The sequence below is a fragment of the Phalacrocorax aristotelis genome, chromosome 6 (genome assembly GCF_949628215.1).
Source record: "Phalacrocorax aristotelis chromosome 6, bGulAri2.1, whole genome shotgun sequence".
Lineage (NCBI taxonomy): Eukaryota > Metazoa > Chordata > Aves > Suliformes > Phalacrocoracidae > Phalacrocorax > Phalacrocorax aristotelis.
In genome coordinates this window covers 39,101,193-39,122,697 of record NC_134281.1, presented here as the reverse complement: position 1 = coordinate 39,122,697, position 21,505 = coordinate 39,101,193, and the positions used below count along the sequence as shown (strand labels likewise).

Sequence of the window (21,505 nt, the reverse complement as noted above, 5' to 3'; positions counted from 1 at the left end):
CAGCTTTCCAGACACTCTTCTCCAAGCCTTTAGCATTGCATGGGGTTATTGTGACCAAAGCGCAGGACCTGGCAGAGCCTTCCTACCCTCTACAGAGTCTTCTTACCCTCAAGCAGATTGACACTCCCACCCAATTTGGTGTCATCTGCAAATTTACTGAGGGCACACTCAATCCCCTCATCCAGATTATTGATAAAGATAATAAGACTAGCCCCAAAACTGAGCCCTGGGAAGCCCAGCTCGTGACCAGCCACCAAGTGGATTTAGCTCTATTCACCACAACTCTCTGGGCTTGGCCATCCAGCCAGTTTTTTACCCAGCAAAAAGTATACCTGTCGAAGCCATGAATCACCAGCTCTTCTAGGAGAATGCTGTGGGAGAGAGTGTCAAAGGCTTTACTAAGTCCAGGTAGATAACATCCACAGCCTTTCCCTCATCCACTAGGTGTCTCACCTGGTTATAGAAGGAGATCAGGCTGGTCAGGCAGGACCTGCCTTTCATGAAGCCGTGCTGGCTGGGCCTGATCCCCTGGTTGTCCTGCACTTGTCTGGTGAGCTCACTCAAGGTGTATTGCTCCATAACCTTCCCCGGTACTGAGGTCAGGCTGACAGGCCTGTAGTTCCCCAGATCCTCCTTCTGGCCCTTCTTGTAGATGGGCATCACATCAGCAAGCCTCCTGTTGTCTGGGACCTCCCCTGTTTACCAGGACTGCTGATAAATGATGGAGAGTGGCTTGGTGAGCTCCTCCACCAGCTCCCTCAGTACTCTCAAGGTGGATCCCATCCAGTCCCATAGACTTGTGAGTGTCCAGATAGAGCAACAGGTCATAAACTGCTTCCTCCTGGATTATGGGGGGGTTATTCTGCGATCCGTCCCTGTCTTCCAGCTGAGGGGGCTGAATACCCTGGGGATAACTGGTCTGACTGTTAAAGGCTGAGGCAAAGAAGGCATTAAATACCTCAGCCTTTTCCTCATCCTTGGTGGCAATGTTCCCGTCCACATTCAATAAAGGATGGAGATTCTCCTTGGCTTTCTTTTTGTTGTTAATGTATTTGTAAAAACATTTTTTGTTATCTCTTACAACAGTGGCCAGATTGAGTTCTAGCTGGGCTTTTGCTTGCCTAATTTTCTCTCTGCATGACCGAACAAAGTCTCTGTACTCTTCTTCAGTTGCCTGGCCCTTTTCCCAGAAGTGGTAAACTCTCCTTTTTTTCCAGAGTCCCAGCAAAACCTCTCTGTTTAGCCAGGCCAGTCATCTTCCCCGCTGGTTCGTCTTACAGAACATGGGGACAGCCTGCTCCTGCGCCTTTAAGACTTCCTTCTTGGAGAATGCCTGGCCTTCCGGGACCCCTTTGCCCTTCAGGACTGCCTCCCAAGAGACTGTGTCAAACCAGTGTCCCGAACAGGCCAAAGTTTGCCCTCTGGCAGTCCATGGTAGTGGTTCTGCTGACCCCTCTTCTTCACCAAGAATTGAGAATGCTATCATTTCACTAAGCCCAAGATGGCCTCTGACCACCACCATGGCCTGGTCAAAAAGGAAAATGTCTTTTTTATGTGTACAACTGTAAATGTTCTTTTCTCTGTTCCCTCTTCAACACCCCCCTTTTTTAAAAATATAGGAAGTGTCGTGCCAGTGCTCCATCCAGCCTGGTGTTATGTTTTAGGCTGTGGCACCACAAAGGTGCTGTGCAGGGAGAGCATGCAAGCCTACCCAGCTGCGTGATCCTCTTTGTTTTCAACAGCTCATTACATAAACCGTCAGCATATACTTTAGTACTACAAGATGGAAAAAAGCTTGTTCACACTGTTTATATTAAGATACCTCAAATAATTTATTTTTAATTTTGATTCTAGTATGACTGCATTTTAAATTTTTCCATCTCATGCTATTTTTAAGAACATGCTGTGTATTATATCAATGTAATTTGACTGCAAACACAATGCATCTTTTTCTCTTGCATTTACCTACAGGTTTTCATGTTTTATTTAATGTTTCATTACAGCAGTGTTTATCTCCCTACTGACTGAATTCCCTAATGGCATCTTTCTTATGCCACCTACAAGATACTAGTGTAATATCTCATGAATATTACCCAAGCTGGTTTAACCTTCACCAGGGTTCATCCTCACTGTTAAAGAAGCCTTTCAAGAGACACAGTATTTTTCCTGAGGATCTCTTCTGAGCACGAAGAAATACAGAGGAGCTAGACATGGAGGTTGGGAATTGCTGGGGTTGACTTCAAAGGAATAAGAACAACTTCTGAGCAAATAGAAGTTTTAAAAGTCATTATAAAATATTACTTTAACAATGGAAACAGCAGCAGATTTGAGAACATTAAGGTCCAAGACGAAAGCATAAAGTCATGAAGTAAAAATAGTCATAGAACATGGAGCATGAAATTGTGGTTTGTATAGCCTGCTATTTGCATAATCTATTCATCTATTGTTAGAGTATACAAAATGTTTTGGGAAAAACAGATGTTTGACATAGACTTTGCATCTTCAATTGGAGATCAAACTTTGTTCTGAAAAGGCTTCCCTGATGATTGCTTTACTGCTAACAGTAAAATGAAGTTGCATTCCTTTAACATGATTATTCACTTTAACTGTTACAATTGCATTTATTCTAAATTCCCTAAGTGCCATGTATTGATTTCATTACTGAGAGCAATCTGGATATAAATAGAAAACGGATTTGCTTCTGACACATAAGTAATGGAAAAAAAGAGTGAGGAAATGCATACTGACTAAACAGCTTTTGGAAAGTGTTGGGGCAGACTTGATCAAATAGCAGCTTCTGTGGTCTTGGAAGCAGTGTTCTTCCAAGAAAAAAAAAACAGACGAGTGGAATTCTGGTTGTAGTCTTAGACTGCCATGCCTGACACCTGGCCAACAGGCTGACTCAGGCTCCATCAGTCCACCAAGTGCACAAGGAGAGGTAAGAGGTACTTCTTAGAGTACTTCTCTCTCAGAATTTCTTTCCTGGCATGCTGCTGTCCTGCCCATCCTGCCCTGGACTGCTCAGATGTGCTGGCTCGGTAGCAACCAGGATGGGTAAGAAGTAACTACTCACACCCCTGCAGAAAGTATTATTATCTGGGATGTGTTATCCATTACTATCATTCCTTAACCTAGCCTGTGTCGAAATGATCCAAGTTACTACGAAATGCTAAGTGTTACATAGAAATTCTGTCATTCTGACATACTGTGTTGGAGAGTGACGGTGTCAGTTTGACAGGGCAGTAGTCTCCACTGGTAATCCCTTAACCTCGGCAGCCTGCAGGTCTGACCATAAACCCAGGCTCACACTCTTGTGGTAAAACCCCAGATTACACAACTCACAGATAACTTCTGGAAAGCTCAGTTGTATCTTTCTCACTGAGGACAATAACACTTTCACTGTGCTTAGTCCTGCTGTCAAGGATCTAAATGAGGAAAACTTCTGTAAAGATTTGCTGAAAGTATTCTTTGGCCATCGCCCCAGAGAGCGTGGCTGTACTATAGGCAGTGCACAAAAGAGCTGGATATCAGCATACCTGAAAACATGAAATTTTTCCCGTTCATGAGATTATCTTCCGCTGTGCAGTTTGTGGAGCACAGCCCCATGAAGCTATTGCTTAAACAAATGGTGTCCGAGTTTCAACACAGCAAATGTGCAGTCAGATGCTGCTGCATTTATAGCTCCTAAAATATGTGACTGAGTTGAATAGCTTGGGGCTAAACACTTCAGTGAGGAGCTAGGAATATTTTCTTAACCTTTGAATAAAGGCCTAAGATACCTTTTTTTTACAAGTCTGTGAAGCATGTAACGTCCAGTCTCCTTTAACAGTTCTTAGCAGCACGTCAATGAATTGCCCTGCTAGGAAATAAAACATTTAGATCTTGAGGCAAAGAACTTAAAAAAAAAAATCTGTTGAAATGGAGTAAGCATAGGTTTGATTTACTAGGTAAGAAACATTAGACTGCTTTAAGTCTTTATGCCACTCCATGCTTTCATTTTATACTAAATATTTGCCTCAAATTTTAAAAAGTGGATTTTGGTCAATATTAGCCATAGGTAATGTCAGCAGGCTTAATGAATTTATTCCACAGGTATTGAAATATTTAGATTTGTAATATTTTTCATTTTTAAACTACAATCAAGTTTAATGTAATATATTATTAAAAACATTAAAAATTATATTTTATTTAGTATAGAGTACAGTAATTATTTTCCCGTGTGTTTTTATATCATATAGGGCTATGTGTGCACTTGTTCACACATACATTATGTAAATTCATTCTTGGACTCCACACTTTGGAATAAACCCTTTTATATGTAAGCTTCCACTAACTTCCATTAAGCCAGAGGAAGCACATGTTTGCTCATTAAATTTCTAATGCATCCATAGTCCTTCATGGTCTTTCTTAACTATCAGTAAAATTATTATTATGAAGTCCAAGTTCAGAAAGTTTATAGAAATAGTCAGAGAAAATGGACCATTCCATAGAGAATGTTAGCTGATGGAGACTGATAATGGTATTGGCAATCCAGGCATCCATCTGTCAAGGGCTGTTGGAATTTAAAAATTAAAATACACATCCATGGCACTTTGATGAATTTTCTTGAAAGGATTTGGTAGACATGAGGCATATTTTTCTGCAGGGATTATTTGTGAGTTTTAAATGCTGAAACATGGCACTACCCTGTCAAGCTATGGAAAATAGCTAGTTTTGTTGATTTTCCTGCATCAGCTTCAGTATAAAATCTGAAAACCTGGAATGAATATGCTATCTGATTGAAGTTACTAAGAGTTTTGCTTTTGATTTAAGCAGGGGCCAGGATTTTGCCCCTGGCAAGCATGTTGATGGAGTAAAGATTTCTAGTGTCCACCAGGGATAAAAATCTCTGAAGTGAAGAACAAGAGCTGCAGAGCTCTCATGAAGTATCCTGACAGTGAGTGTTTCAGCCCTGCATACATCTGCCAAACCTTCACTAATCTACTGCGCCTTGCTGTGCGGCTTGTTGAGTTCTGTTGGGCATCGGGTGAGCAGGGGATCAGCAGGCAAGGAAGGCACTGGAGCCGCAGAGCCCAGAAGGAGTTGCAAGGATAAGTTAGTCTGTAGCGGCTGTAATGTCATTTTTGAGGTGATACAATATTTCTGTCAAAAGAAGGAGAGCGAGAGATGAGATGACAGATTAGCGAGTATTTGTATGTATCCTTGATGACACATGTCGCAAATACTATCTTTATTTAGGCATGAGAGGACCCTTTGGTGCATGTATTGCAGCTATTTATGAAGTGCACATTTTTTAGCCATAAGAAATGCTAGTCCTTACTACAAGGGCTATCTTGTAGTGTGATCAAATCTTATTAAAATCAAAAGGACTTCAGACTGGACACTTCCTGACTGTAATAATCTAACTCTGATGTACACGATATGTGTATGTATTTTATTTATATTGCATTTTACAAACTTTAGCTAATCTTTCACAATCTGCTGTTAAGGTAGATTACAACAATTTTCTTATGCTGGGATAAACTTGTCCCAAGGATTTGGACATGGGCTCAATGTCCAAGGCCACACGGTAAAATTTAACAGCAAAATAATAGTAATTATGAGGTTGCTGGTTTCTGGTATCCGATTCTGAAAACAAGACCATCATGGCATCCTGGCCCATGATTTTGCTCCACTCTGAGTAATAAAGGATGCAATACTGAAAATGACAATTAGGTAGAACCTTCTAAAACAGGAGGCATCAACTGAAATTTGGAGATTGATTTTGATTAAGGCTTATTGAGTTTCCTAGATGGATGCAGTTTTTGTACAGGCCTCTAGATCATTGCTGGGCTCCATCTGTCCTGAAATGGAACTCAGGCTGATACAGTCTCAAATAAAACCAAGATGAGTGTTTAATTATTTTATTCATGTCAGCTTTCTTTATTTAATTAGTTGTGCTGTGTAGTGCAATAATAGGGCTCATAATGAACATCATCTTAATGATTTCCCTGAATGCTTTGAAAGCATGCTATAATGAACAGAGATTTAGCCATACTGTGTATATTATACTATGAAATTTGAGAGAGGAGGATTATTTCAGTAACCTTTTAGGCAGGAAATTGAAATCTGAGCAATTGGGTGCTTAAAAAAGAACACAAGGGAAGGCAGCTGAAATAAAAATGAGCAGCTGAAAGATATCTGTGCCAGAAGGATTTGGGGAACTGGCAAAAGAAAGTAAGCTCAAACAATCATCTGGATCTGCGTAGAAATGTTCTTGACTTGGAAAGGGAGTTTGTCTGTACTGGAGCTCAGTGGTTCCAGCCTCTTCTTGTTCCTAAGTCTCTCATGAAACAGCTTCATTTTCTCCTCTCTGCACATGTGGAAGATTAATCCCCGTGCAAATGCCACTGTAGTATTGTGAGAACAAAAATAGCAGTACTATTCTTCTGTACACTTCTTTTAATCCACTGCCACAGAGAAGCCTTTGTAAACACCTGTTTCATTATATGGGCCACAGAGTTTCTTGTACTTTATTTTCACAAAAATGCATTTTCTTTAAACATCCTTTTCATTTTCTGTGACATATCTGAAAGTCACCAGAATGACATTGAAATGTATAGAAGCAACATACAGCCTCTCACAGAAAATTATAGATATGAATATGGTCTAATTGATTTGAAATAAAGATCATTTCAAAAGACTTAATCCTGTAAAGGCTACTGGTGAAGGACATTTAAAAACAGAAACGGGAAAATATTTTTTCACATTTCTCTTGTAAGATGGGATGACAGCTGCACATTCCAAACACAAAACTGCAATAAAACTTCTAAAAAATTAATCAAAGACATTTGTACAGTTCAGTATTCTGTAAACATTACAATCAAAGACTACTCACCAAAAAACATTGCTGTTGACATTTTAATGCTACTTGTATAGATGTTAACTGGGACTGGCCTAACACAGTAGTCAGCGCAGTTATCCCTTTCTTCTCTGTCTGCAAACAGCTGGCAAACAGGCTCTGCAATTATTATTAATTTTTGTCTTTTTTTTTCCCACTAGTTTCAATTATTCTGCAACAGCTTCACATAGCCTATGATGTGAATGCTTCAAGAATTCACCTGAAAGTTGCTTTCATGGTGAACAAAGTTGTTGCATTGACTTCACTGACTGACTGGATTAACCTCCTGTGCTGCAGTTTTCAGTGATCTTCCCATATGTGTCCATATGAATGAATCTTCACCCACACAGATGTTTACAAAGAGTGAATAAAAATATGGTATAGAAACTGATGGCTTCTTTTTCATGTATTTCCATAAAGTAGATGGTACTAGAATATAAATAATCTGCAAGGCTTTTACTTCTTTTAAAGCAAACAATTTTATCTCTAACTTATCACAGAAATGTAACGCTTTTACTTTATAAAGCTGTTGCATTAAAACGCAGTTTCTGTGCAGAAGTGAGCAGAAGATTTCTTGGGCTTTGGAGTTTGTTCTGGTCCTGTTTCTGTCACAGTTTTTTTGGTCTGAATGGAAGAAAAGTCTTGTACTTCAGGCCACAAGGAGTGCCAAAACCTATTTTGTCAATTCCAGATGTTTTTTTCCTGGCATTTCACTCCCTGCTGTGAGCCACCACCCCTCACCTCACCTCTGCTGGAGTGTCCCACTTCTTCAAGCAATTTTCCACTAAGCTTGCCTCACTTCACCTCATGGTGCCACACCTCTCCTCCTGTCACTGTGCCTCACTGTGCTGCCCCTTGCCTCACACCATCTCAGTGCACCTCTTCTCATCTCACTGTGTCTCACTAGGCCACTCCTCACCTCACCTTGTCTCACCACTCCTCGCCTCACTGCTCTGTGGCTTGCCTCATACCATCCCACCTTGTATCTCGCCTCACTGCTCTGTGCCTTGCCCTCACCTCTGCTCACGGCGCCTCTCCTCAGCTTACAGCACCTCGCCTCAGTGCTCTTGTGCCTCGTCTCAGCACGCCTCACCTCACCACTCTTCACCTCACTTTTATGCTCCTCGCTTCACCTTGCATTGCCTCACCTGTCCTTTAGCCGGTGTTGAAAGCCTTTTCCCTCTTTTCCTCCCTGCAGGCAGCACCACAACAGCTGAGGGAGTGGATCAGAGGTGCTGCCCATGGCATGTGGGGCTGGCACAGCCCCTTGCTGGGTGCTGACAACAGCCCTGGGATTTCCTCCAGAGACAGCAGGAGCTGCAACACCAAAGCCAGCCAGAAAAGGGGCTGAGGAGCTATCACAGGCCTGTTTCAAGCTATCCCATGATTATATCCTTATATCATTATATCTAATTTATATCTACCTGCCTTCACTTTAAAGCCATTACCCCTTGTCCTATCACTACATGGCCTTTTAAAAAGTCCCTCTCCACCTTTCTTGTAGGCTCCCTTCAGGTACTGGAAGGCTGCTGTAAGGTCTCCCTGGAGCCTTCTCTTCTCCAGGCTGAACAACCCCAACTGTCTCATTCTGTCTTCATAGGAGAGGTGCTCCAGCCCTCTGGTCGTCTTCGTGGCTTTCCTCTGGACTTGCTCCAACGGATCATGTTCTTCTTATGTTGGGGGCCCCATTGCTGAATGCAGTACTCCAGGTGGGGTCTTAATGAGAGCGGAGTAGTGGGTGGAGAATCACCTTCCTTGACCTGCTGGTCACGCTTCCTTTGATGCAGCCCAGGACATGGTTGGCTTTCTGCACTGCAAGCACACATTGCCCGGTCATATTGAGCTTCTCATTAACCAACACCCCCAAGCCTTCTTTTCAGGGCTGCTCTCAATACATTCTTTGCCCAGCCTGTATTCGTGCTTGGGATTGCCCTGACCCGTGTGCAGGACTTTGCACTCAGCCTTGTTGTACTTCATGAGGTTCTTATGGGCCCACCACACAAGACTGTCAAGGTCTCCCTGGATGGCATCCCTTTCCTCCAGCGTATCAACTGCACCACACAGCTTGGTGTCATCGGGAGATTTGCTGACTGTGCACTCAATCCTGCTGTCTGTATCGCCGACAAAGATTTAAACAGTGCCAGTCCCAATACCAACCCCTGAGGAATGCCACTCGTCACTGGGCTCCACTTGGACATCGAGACTTTGACCACAACTCTTTGAGTGTGACCACCCAGCCAATTCCTTATCCACTGAGTGGTCCCTCCATCAAATTCATGTCTCTCCAATTTAGAGACAAAGATGTCGTGCAGGACAGTGTCAAAAGCTTTGCACAAGTCCAAGTAGATGACGTCAGTTGCTCTTCCCTCACCCACTGATGTTCTAACCCTGTCATAGAAGACCAGATTTGTCAGGCATGATTTGTCCTTAGTGAAGCCATGTTGTTTGTCACAAATCACCTCCCTATTTTACATGTGCCTTAGCATAGTTTCCAGGAGGATCTGCTCCATGATCTTGCTGGGCACAGAGGTGAAGCTAACTGGCCTGTAGTTCCCTGGGTCTTCCTTTTTTCCCTTTTTACAAATGGGGGTTATGTTTCCCCTCTTCCAGTCAGTGGCAACTTCACCAGACTGCCACAACTTCTCAGATATGATGGATAGTGGCTTAGCACTTCATCTGCCAGTTACCTGCAGATGCATCTCATCAGGTCCCATGGACTTGGGCACATTCAGGTTTCTCAGATGGTCTTGAACCTCATCTTCTCCTACAGTGGGCAGTTGCTCATTCACCCAGTCCTTCTCTTTGCCTTCTGTGACTTGGGCAATGTGGCTAGAGCACTTGCCGGAAAAGACTGAGGCAAAAAATTTGAGTACCTCAGCCTTTCCCATATCCCAGGTAACCAGGTCTCCTGTTTCCTTCCAGAGAGGGCCCACATTTTCCCTAGTCTTCCTTTTATCACCAACCTACCTACAGAAGATTTTCTTGTTGCCCTTGGCATCCCTGGCCAGACTTAGTTCTATCAGGACTGATAGAATTCCTAACCTGACCCTTGACTGCTTGGGCAATTTTCTCTGTATTCTTCCCAGGCTGCCTGTCCTCGCTTCCACCCTCTGTAGGTGTGTCATGTCACACAACAGTGGAAAAGTGAAACATCAATCAAGTATCTTTGGAGATGCCATATGAACAATCCACAAAAGTTGGCTGCTGCCACCTGGTCTCTGCTGAGGCCGGCAGGTACTAGCAGCTCCTGTGAATGGCCGTGAGCTGCCTTCACAGCAGCAGCTGCAGATGGGGTTTGCTGAGGGCAGGCAACGGCACCACGGAGCATTCCCAGGATCTTCTGTGCCCATGGTGCGCAAGCCAGCGCTGAGGGCTGCCACACGGTGAGGGGAGGTAGCCGGAGGCTGGGTGCTGAGAGGGCGAGGTGCAGCGCTCCTGAAGGCAGAGCCATTCTAGGTGGCAGGCACTGATGCATCTTGCTTCCTGCTCCCCTGCCATGCAGCTGGCACAGGAGTCACGGAGCAGAGGGCGTAATACAGTGCTGCATGCACATGCATGATGCAAAGGAGAAGACTCTGTCTCAGATACCTGAGAACTGATAGAACTGAGTTCAGCCACATCTGCAGCAGCAGCTGAGTAAATGCTGCCGGAGTGCAAATGCTGGCACAGGTGCTGCGCTGCCATGGCGGCCATGACAGCCGCTGAGACACCCTGTGTCAGAGGTGGGAACCTCTGGCTGGTCCAGCTGCAGGCCCCTCTTTCAGAGCAGCTCCTAAAAGCATAGGTTATGAAGAAAAAGGGTGATCTAGCTTATTCGATAATCAAAGCTAAAAATCCTAATATGATTAACACTCTGCTGCATGAATGGATCAGGAAACGTGCAGAAAGCTCCACTGCTATGAAAAGACAAAATGCATCCACTTCTGAGTTCCTGTCATAGCCCAGGCTGCGAGGGGGGATGTGTGCTGTGGCAAGCATGTCCTGGCAGGCTTTTTTACCCCAATACTCTCTAGCAGGTGGGAGAGATGGCCAAAACATTTGTCTTTGGCTGCACAGCCACAGCTGCATTTTAGACATTCAAGGAAAAACAAACAGCACTAAGCTAATAAAAGCAGTGGGAGAGGAGGTACTCCTCTTGGTGCTGCTTTTCCAGCTCTTCCGGTTGCTTGGCAACTAGCTATGGAGGATCAGTTACAAGGCTGGTGCCTTTTTGCAAATATTTGGTTGAATATCACAGGGCATATTATCAAAGCAGTTCAAAGTCTTCTGAAATACATCCTTGGTTTTATGTGTAAATCAGTGCAAATAAATGGATGAGTTCATGCTGTGTCAGGAACTATCAGAGGAGTGCAAGTTTGTTTACAATGGGATGAAGCATGTTGAAGACATTATATATGTGTATTATTTTTACATATCTTCTTGCCTGAGATCCTTATCTGAGAAAACTAAGGACTTATATACAGAAAAGCTGCCAAGGTCAACCAACACATTTTAAATATATAAATATATATGTGTGTGTGTGTGTGTGTGTGTGTGTGTATACTTATACACATGTAAGTATATGTATACCAAATGAATTAAAAAAACAATGAAAGGGGGAAAAGAGATACATACAGAAACCAGCATGAGCCCCATAATTAGCTGGGACAATATGTATAAAGTAGTTCCATTTGATAGAAAACACAGGGAAGTGGATATGAAAAGGGTAGACAATATATGAACAGATCTGTGCTAACCAATTTACTGAGGAGGTTCAGTTTGTGCAAGTGAAAAGCAGTGTTATTTTGCTATTAACCAATCTTTCACAGTTCTTAAGCACACACTCTTACAGGAATGCACCTGTGCACACAGTCTAGATTAATTTTGTCATGGTTTATTTGCATGTATGTGCACACACAGAGCCCAATTTGCTCATTTCAGCCTTCCAGCTAGCCAGGTAACGGGGTTTTACTACATTACTGTGGCACCGGGTCCAAGATAAAATACTAACAAACAGGACAAATTAGACTGAACACAGGATTTAGGGATATATCTGTGTAGATCCTGGTCCTCAGCTCCCTTGTACATGATCAGCTCGGAATACAAACAAAGCAGCTTGATTGTGTCCTTGTTCACTTCTGGATAAATTCTACCTACAGCAGGAGCAGCATCAAAACAACCTCAAACATCTCCTCCCTTCTTTGTAAGTCTGTAAGCGGTGACAAGCCCAGCTTCCTCCAGGTCACGTCCTTCATTAGCAGTCTGGTCACCGGTTTAGCCAGCCAAGCTGCTGCTGTCTGTTGGTGCGAGGAGGGTGCTCTGTATGTGCCCACAGAACACAAAGTAAACATACTGAACTCCTGACAGTGAGCTCATTTCCTAGTCCAATTCAGTGAGGCTTCCTTGGCATAACAACGTGTACAAATATTACCAAACCACAAAAAGTCAGTACTCTCTGATAAGACACAGTTTGCACTCTGTAACTAAAATACCCAGATACTCCAAAGCTATCCCATATGTTAGGATACATTTTATTGTTATGAGTTGAGGTAACCTCTGGCCTCTCCAAACTGGGGGCACCCAGCACTCCTTGGGGATCCTGAAAGTATGCTTGGGATTCAGCTTCTTAAATTCCTTTTTCTCTACAGAATTGGTAGCAAGCTGCCAAATTACCCACTTCCCACCAGTTTTAGATATTCAACAGATGAAAGCAAATGTTTCTGTTGAAATAGACAGTAGATTTTTAAGCAAGCTGATTAGGTACCGCTATTATTTTTTACAGTTGACAGCACAGACTGTTTTGCTCTGTATCATTGTTGCATGACATTCCATTTGGCACAGGGTTTATTTTTAGCCAGAGACTATCAAAAGAATTTTTCAGTAGGAACGTCACTGCTCTTGAACAAGGAATCATATTACTGCAAGAACTTTGCTGAAACGAAGAAGATATATTGGACAAATGGGAAATTATAAATCTAGACCAACCCAAACTTGCACTGGTAATTAATGTTCCTTTTTTAAACGCAATATACCATGCATCCATCTACAAGAAGCAAATGATATTTCAGGAGATAACTCATTGCTAACTTACTCTTGAGTTCAAGGATAAGGTATTGTATTGTTACTGGTTTACAAGACGAATGGCTTAACCCAAATCACATATACTTCTTTTACAGAAAAAGAAGACGAAAAGCTAGTAAACTAAATTTCTTAGTGCAATTGTATAAGGTCATATTAACTTAGATTATTATGTTGATTTAACCCATACTTCATTACAAAAACCTTTAAACTTCCAACGTTATGCTGTGTGTCTGTGCTAAGATTTAGGAAATAAGAGCTAACAAATGCAACCTAAGGTTTAAGTTTTCTCTCTTTCAAGTTAAAAATATTTCTGATAAGGATTCATATTATTAGTTGTCTATGAAATCAGTCTATTTGTGTCTACATTGGTTGCAGCAAGAACCTTTTAATAGCTGTAATATTTTGAACGTTTATACTTTAATAAAAAAATATTCGAAAGTACAATTGGATGTTTAGAAATCAAGTGCTTTTGTTACCGGGACATTATGATTTGAGTTCCTGCGTTTTATACATTTTGAAGTGTTTCATGAAATGGGGTTTTTTTATTCTTAGATGAATGGAAGAAGAAAGTTAGTGAATCATATGCTATAATCATAGAACGGTTAGAAGATGACCTGCAAATCAAAGAAAAGGAGCTGGCAGAACTGAAGCATGTTTTTAGGTAAAATGGTCTGGAAACCTGTTTATGAATTTCCTTCAAACGAGTATTTGCTATTAAAGAGTATTTTGAGTTGCAGGTGCTTTCTTATGGCAGGAGTTTATCACGTATGGAATACATGTTCTTTAATGTCTATTTTTGGGAGTATGTCATTACGCTACTGGGCCAGAGCCCCACAGGATAGTAGCAAAATTAGTGACTGATAATTACTAATGCCGATATTTTATAACAAACACCTATATACTTCTGTAAATTAATTTGCTTTAATGGGATGTTTAATTGTGTATTTTTCAGTTTTGCTAATATGTTTCTTCAGACAGGAATATTGCTAAAGTAACAATTTTTAAACACACACAAAACCAGATTATCTTCTGAATGTGGATTTCAAATTCATGATTGTAATAATTTTCCAGGACAGCACATGCTAACAACCAACTTCACCCAACCAAGTGACATACTTATGTGTTCATTATCTAAAAAACTCAAATATAGAAAACACCCAGCTCATTGACTGTGAATAAGTTAAGAAAATTATCAGGTAAATAATTTCAGACATCAAAACCACTTGAAAAGATATGGGATGCTAATCAGAAATAAATCACAAGCTCAGAAAAGCCAAATTGGTCATAATAATTATTCATCATGCTCACTTTCACTAGCATAATTATCACTGCTTGAGCCTGTTAAGTGAAAGACGACATTGGGCTTTGACTGCAATACGCTGACCACTTTCACTATGATACAGTACGGTACATTGGTACTTGCCTCATTTTAAACCTGTTTAGTAGTAAAACTAGTTATCTTAACAAATTGGAGCCAGAGTACTCTTTATTTTAGTTAAGTTGACTATATGGTGAAAGTGCTTAATTCCTGCATTAGGCATAAGAAAAAAGAAACAATTAACTTTAAGGCTAGCAGACCTTTGGCAGTTCAGCTTATCAGTCTATCTTAGTGCCCCATCTAAGTCTCATTAAGTTGTCAGCCAAACTCTTCTTAGACAAAGGGCACTGCTCTTTTCCTGGGAAGGACTGAGAACTAATGACACTGGTTACATTGCATTGGAAAGATTTTTTTTTCAGTCAGGCTTGAGGAATCAGCCAGTGATTTCAGTTCCAAAAGCTGCCTTCAGCCATGAGTAATGAAATCGGTCAGATTTTGTGAGTGTCTAAAAACCAGATCTGGCCTGTGTAAAAAAATCAGTCTTGACTATATGAAAAACTTTTCTATAGTAGCAGTGGCTATTTTCAGAAGAATTCTTATCTCTGAAGTAGCAGAGGAATTAATAGGGTTTTTATCCCATTATCAAAACAAAACCATTTATTAGAAGACTAAGATACTGGATGGTTGTTGGAAGCTAAGGCAAAGAAGGTAATTTGCCTGATGGAAATTAAATAAGTAGCTGTTAAATTCCCTGCTTTGAAAAATAAATAGGACAAAGGTGACTTGCTTTTGTCCTTGGCTTTCTAGCAGGGGAAAGAACTGTCAGCATACTCATTTTACCTTTTGGGAACCCATGCACAGGTCAAGGGATAAATTGTCCAGTGCCATAGGAAAAAAAACAACAGTTGCAATAGTGAAAAGTAAATTTATAAGTAGCTTAACACCTGCCACTTCTTGGATAAAAGTTGTCCCTATTCTATTCCCATACCTCAGAGCTATTAGTGCAATGGTTTCCTAAAAATACCACCCTGAAAATAAAAAGCCAGAATTTCATTTTCCTAAAACATGCAATTATGTCTTCAGAAAGGAATTAGAAGGACACCTAAATAAAACTGGGCCCTGAGTGTAGTCATGTGAGCTAGCTTTCATTTTTAGTATAGGCCTTTTAATCACAGCTTTCAATATATAAAACTTTCCTTTAAATACTTTCCCACAAAAAAATAATGTTGCCAGTTTATAAGAACTCAAATAATATTAAAATTGAATATCACTAAGAAAACAAACTTGTGGGTGTTGGTCTCTTCTCCCAAGTTACTAGTGATAGGATGAGAGGAAATGGCTTCAAGCTGCATCAGGAGAGGTTTACATTGGATATTAGGAAAAATCTCTTCACTGAAAGAGTGGTCAGGCTTTGGAAGAGGCTGCTCAGAGAGGTGGTGGAGTCACCATCCCTGGGGGTGTTCAAAAAACATGTAGGCACTTCAGGGCATGGTTTAGGAGACCTGGTGGCGTTGGGTTGACAGTTGGACCTGATGATGATCGTAGAGGTCTTTTCCAACCTTAATCATTCTGTGATTCCACGAAACTTTTAATTATTATTTTTCAAACTGGAAGAAGAGGAAAATTTAAGTATATAATTAAAATAGTAAAACCTGGATTCTTAGCCACATATTAAGTCCCAGGAATATGAATTTTTAATGTAATTCTAAAGACAAAAATTGAAGCAGGAGACATGACTTTAGAGCGTGATAATATTATGTGATTCTGAGACTTGCAGAATTCATCCTTCAAACAAAGCAATCCATTCCACCATGCAGTCACCACAGTGTATCAATAAGTACAGTGTGTACATCCATGCATACCCAGCGTGTTACAGCAAAGACAAGTTGACTAAAAGGACTCGTTTCCCAGAACCTGGAATTTATTTTTCCCTCAATTGCCCATGAAGGAAAACCTGAAGAATAGATGAGCTTTATAGCACTATCATTAATCACACTCATTGATGTCAGAGAAGAATTGCACAAAGATAAAACATATTTGAAGAATGGGATTTTATTTTTACTGACCAAAATGTTTTCCGCATTAGTAAAGTGGAAGTAGTAGATGAAGGACTGTCACCAAACAAAGGTAAACATGACTATAATGTGTGAAAAAAATGTTCCATACAGAAGCAGTTTACATTTAGGACGTAAAAAAAATTAGCTTCCTTAACACATGATACCCATCTTCTAAGGAATTAATCTGAAAATCTAGAATGATGTCAGAATTAATCTCACCGATGCATACAGTTTTGGCAAAGTAAGTCCAATTTTTGCATTTATAAATAAATGCTCTGCTCTAGTTTTATCAGGCCAATATAATTTTCAAAAGATGCTCTGTTCCTGAACATTATAAAACACTCAGTATTGACAGCAGACAGTCAGGAGTTTCCATCAGAGTGGTCTTTCTGATAGGAAGAATGTTTTCCAAAAATCTAGTTTTTATGAGAAAAAAAACTGCCAAAATTTCTCACAAGGAAAATATTTAAATTTTGCAAATTTAATATTTAATTACAATTAATTTAATTTAAACTAGAATCAATCCATTATTCACTTACCAGCACAATACTTTGTACATCTATAATTCACATTTTCTTTTTTTCACATATAATTCACATATAATTCACCATTTTCTTCCGTGGACAGACGTTCCTGGAGTTGCAGTCCTCCTGTACTGTAGTATGGGTGCTCCTCATTCTGCCCAGTCCCTAAGTGATTGCAATGGCCATGGCACTGGATGCCTCAGCATGGAGGAGATCCCGTCCTGAAGCCCACCCTCTAAAGAACACACTCAGAACCCGAACTACAGTTTCTGTAGGTTATAATGAGTCACCTTGTAATTTGATAGCTCTCAAACCACTCCACAAAACTAGAAAAGCAACTTTCATATTCTGGAAGTTAAAATGGTTTCTTTCAAAATAAAACCCAGAAAAATGCAGTGGTTTAACATTTCCAAATTAATTTTGTCACACTTCATGAAAGTGAATATGAAAACACTGGGTTTATTCCTGGTTTAGAATGATAACACACACTGAAGAAGCAGAATTTCTTTTAGAATAGACTTAACTAAGAGAACAAAAGTAAAGACAATCTTTGGCTCTGTCTGCATTTTAAATTCTATTTAAAGAATATATTATTGAAATATTTATTGAAGGAAAAGGCCTAAGTGTCACCTTGCTTAACAGGGGTCATCTTGCTAAGAGGAACTTTGAATAGGTTTATATTTTTAAAAGCAAGAGAAGTATTAAAACCTTATTTTTTAATTGCAACCATGTTAAATTGTTTAACAGTGCTACTCACTCAGAATGGATTTGTATACAAGACTAAGTGGTCTGCTAAACCATGATCATTGTTACACTGATACTGAATGGAAAAACCCCTAAACTTCTATTGACAGACAGAAATCAGCATTCTCCATAAAAATATTAATTGCTACGTGTATTTATTTTTCAACAAATGTAATTACTTAGAATCTTTGACAGAGCAGTAACAAGTCAATCTGTGCTAAAGGAAACCCATGAGACTTGACGACAAAAGCTAAAATGTTCAAGTATTGTAATCGTTTAACAATCTGTAAGTAAAAACAGAGTGACCATTTTCCTTCACACTTTTCAGAAGCTCTCTTCCCTATTTAAAAAATACATGTGACACTCCAGGCATTCAGGAGTTTTTCAAGTAAAGCTATAATGCATATTGAAATAGGACTTATAACCAGAGGTGGGTATAGCTCTAGCTATGGAGACCTTGTTCATCTTTCTTTGTAAAACTAGAAGCATCTTTAGTTTACTACCCATTCCCTTTACTGCCAGCTTTTCTAGCTTTATTTTATGAAGTACTTTATTTTTGAGCTTTGACAAGTGTTGTACGACAGGAAAAGGAGAATGGAAATTAATGAATTATAAAATTGCATGGGTTGTAACATTTTTATGTTTGTTTTTTTTCTAAAAAAGAACAGAGCATTACATAAAAATGCTAAATGTCTTTTTAATTATTCAGATTTGGTATGGATCGGATTTAAGATTTATTTTGTTAGAAACGTATTAATAATAATAACTTCATTTTAATTATTCATTTCATCCTTGTGTGGCCTAGAAATCACCATGAAACCATTAAGCTATAAGAAAATGTAAAACTGTACTGAAAAAGTGGAAGAAAGTTAAACATTAAATTGACCTTCATTTTGTCAGTGTTACAATACATAAGTGACATTTAGTTGTCTAAGAATTTAAGTGCAAACATGCCTTTCCTTAGTAGGATGTGAATATAAACTATAATATTTTAATTGTTTATATCAAGACCAAAAATACAAGTTAATGCAAAGCCAAAATGAGGCTCTATAAATTATTTTATAATTCTGTTTTAATATATCATATTCCAATGCAATAAACCAAAGCAGAAAAGCAGTGCTATAAAATTATACCAGTCTGCTGAACATTACAGGGTCCATGTTCCTTCTGATGCCTTAAAAAGCTGTCAGTAATGGGTGTTTTGAGCAAAGGTGAGAGTCCTGTCCTGGCACAGCTGCTCCCCTGCCTCACTCCAGCCCCTCCCATCCTCTCAGATCTCAGATACTCACAGTTCTTCTTAGGACTTAATGTGCCATTAGAACTGCATATCCTCAGCCAGAAATGTAAGTTTTAGAAAGACTACTTCATTCCTCAAAATGCTTTAGAAACATTTTTCCTTTGATCTCTGCCAAATTTTTGTCTGAGCTTTGGTTACCTTCCTTCCATGTATGTGCTTCTCTAGTGTTTTCATACAAATGTTTCCATGTATTGGTTGTATAGTGTTTCTATGATCTCTTTTGGGCAACATAAACTTACTTTCTGAAAGGCTTTTTCTGGTTACTCTTTTGACTTGGCTTGTTGCCTCTAGTTCTATGCATGCTCTGCTCATCATTTTAGAACAAACACATATATTCTTAACATATTACTTAGCTATTACTGCATCACTAAAGAAACTGTTTTTGCGTGGATTGCTTATATTCCTGAAGAGTCTTTCCTCCTTTTTTCTCTAATTCAGCTGCATTTAGAATGTAAGTACTGTGACTGGATAGAAGAATTTTTCAGAAAATGATGAATCTGGACTACTCACTTGATGTCAGTAAAGTATTTCTAGGTTTATGGAGTGTAAACTGGTATAAATTTAGTCCTGTGTCTCAAAAAAAAAAAAAAAAAGGCAATTTCTCTTTGAAATTTTTTCCAAATGAAAGAAACTGTGCTAAAGGATGAAAACAGTAATCACCTGTAAAATCTCTTTTTTCAGCTCTGATGAAGCCTTCTGCAAAGTCAATCTAAATTACCGCACAGAAAATGGGCTCTCTCTTCTTCATTTATGTTGCATATGTGGGGGTATGTATCTGAAATATTATGTTCTTTTAAACGTTTTATTTACACAGCAACTGATTTGTTCTGTCTAATAACAGTCAGGAAGATTATATTTTCAGTGAAGTTGTCCTTGCTGACAGTTGGATAAGTATCTATAAACATTGCTCTAAATCTCTATTGCCAAGGGGGTAGAATCCTGTTACACTGAAACCCATTATAGCTGATTCTTCAGTCCAAGAAAAGTTTTGGTTTATAATGTAGCATGTTTTACTACTGGCGTTCAACTGATTCAAAATTACTTGCTTTATGCATTAGTTAATCAAACCATACTCATCTCGTATTGCTCTACATTTCTGTATTCTGTACATGATACAGACTTCAGGCTAGGGAGCTAGTTTTAGCAGTACTTTGACATACATACAACATCTATTTTTCTAGTATAGTGAAAATACCTGTATTTTATTTCATGGTGATTAAAAGAAGAATAACTCAAATGTTTCAGCGAAAAATATTAGCTGATAGCATTTTTGCAGATAGCAAATCAGAGTATGCAAGAAAAGAGTGCAAGATATCTTTTGGGATGCTCATAAAGAAACAGTAATGGTGGAACTTTCCACTCTGACCTACATTGCTGCTCTGCTATCCACATAGCAAGTCATTAGTTCATGCACATACTTTGCACTTGTTATACAATTTTCAGCAGAAATTACCTGAGAGGGAGAGAGGATTTTACCCTAAGGTTTCAGCTCTGCAAAGTGCTTACTAATAACATACATAAATGATTTGCTTAATCTTAGATGCTATCATAAAGGAGGACCTGATCCTGCATTGCTGAAAACGGAGTGGATCTCTACTCTTATTTTCAGAGAGTGCAAGATCATATCCAAAGATGACATCAGTACCTGGTAACATTAGAGCAATTGGTGGGATTAGTGAGAGGAGGTTTAAGAAAACAGACAATACAATTAATTAGGTACGGTATGTGAACACTTGAAGGAGGGAGAGCAGCTATTAGATCTGACATTGTCCTTGATTAAAGTCATAAGTATTCAGAAGGCAGATACATTTTTTGAGATCATCACTGTGCATCAGAAAAGTAATAGTAAAGCTACTTGCTCATGCTGACATTCATTAGCATCCATCAGAACAACTGTCCCTGTAATGATGTTGATGAGAGAGAGAGAACAGTGCTTCCATTCTGAAAGGGCAAAGGAGTTACGTGTCTGAGAAACCAGAGATTCTGGAGGTATCTGCTAGTTTATGGAGTTCTTTGCAGCATGGTCTGGATGTTAAAAGAGAAGTTTGCTTCTTTAGAGGTTCAACTATCCTGAACAAATCATTATTAAAGTGTGAACAAACAGTGAGCCACTACGTGGCCAGATCTCCAACTATCCCAGTGGATAGGGATATGGTGCCTAATTCCATTTTGAGGTTTCATGAGGTGTATTCCATGACTTGCCTTAGCTCAGCAGATGAGGTACCTATTTCTCTTTGCTTTCAAACTCACCCAGAAGTTTCTTACTTCATCTGCACGTTCTTTTCTGTAAATGACTTTGTTTTCCAATTTTCTTTCTCAAGGTAACAAATCACATATTAGAACTCTTATGCTAAAAGGACTGCGCCCATCCAGACTAACAAGAAATGGATTTACAGCTCTGCACTTGGCAGCTTATAAGGTAAATTATTTTGAATAGAACTGATGAAAAGAAATCAGAACTGAGCAGCTTATTTGTCTGAACTGTCTATTTGAACTCTCTAGTTGCTACTTCTGGTGAAAATATGAATTTCACATTTATAGTGCATAGGAAAATGACCTATAAAGAGCCCATGCACAGGAAATCAGCATGTGCTTTTGCAATATCACCCATGAGGATATGATATT

General features: G+C 39.6%; 1 protein-coding gene across 1 annotated transcript in view; it reads left to right on the top strand.

Moving 5' to 3' along the window:
- Window positions 1–10,562: 10,562 nt before the first annotated feature.
- Window positions 10,563–21,505, top strand: part of TNNI3K (TNNI3 interacting kinase) — a 111,763-nt gene continuing 100,820 nt past the window's right edge. Inside the window, exons 1-4 of the mRNA XM_075095512.1 lie at window positions 10,563–10,602; window positions 13,493–13,601; window positions 19,562–19,647; window positions 21,202–21,299. Coding sequence (XP_074951613.1) covers window positions 10,563–10,602; window positions 13,493–13,601; window positions 19,562–19,647; window positions 21,202–21,299 — 333 coding nt within the window. The remainder of the gene's footprint in view (window positions 10,603–13,492; window positions 13,602–19,561; window positions 19,648–21,201; window positions 21,300–21,505) is intronic.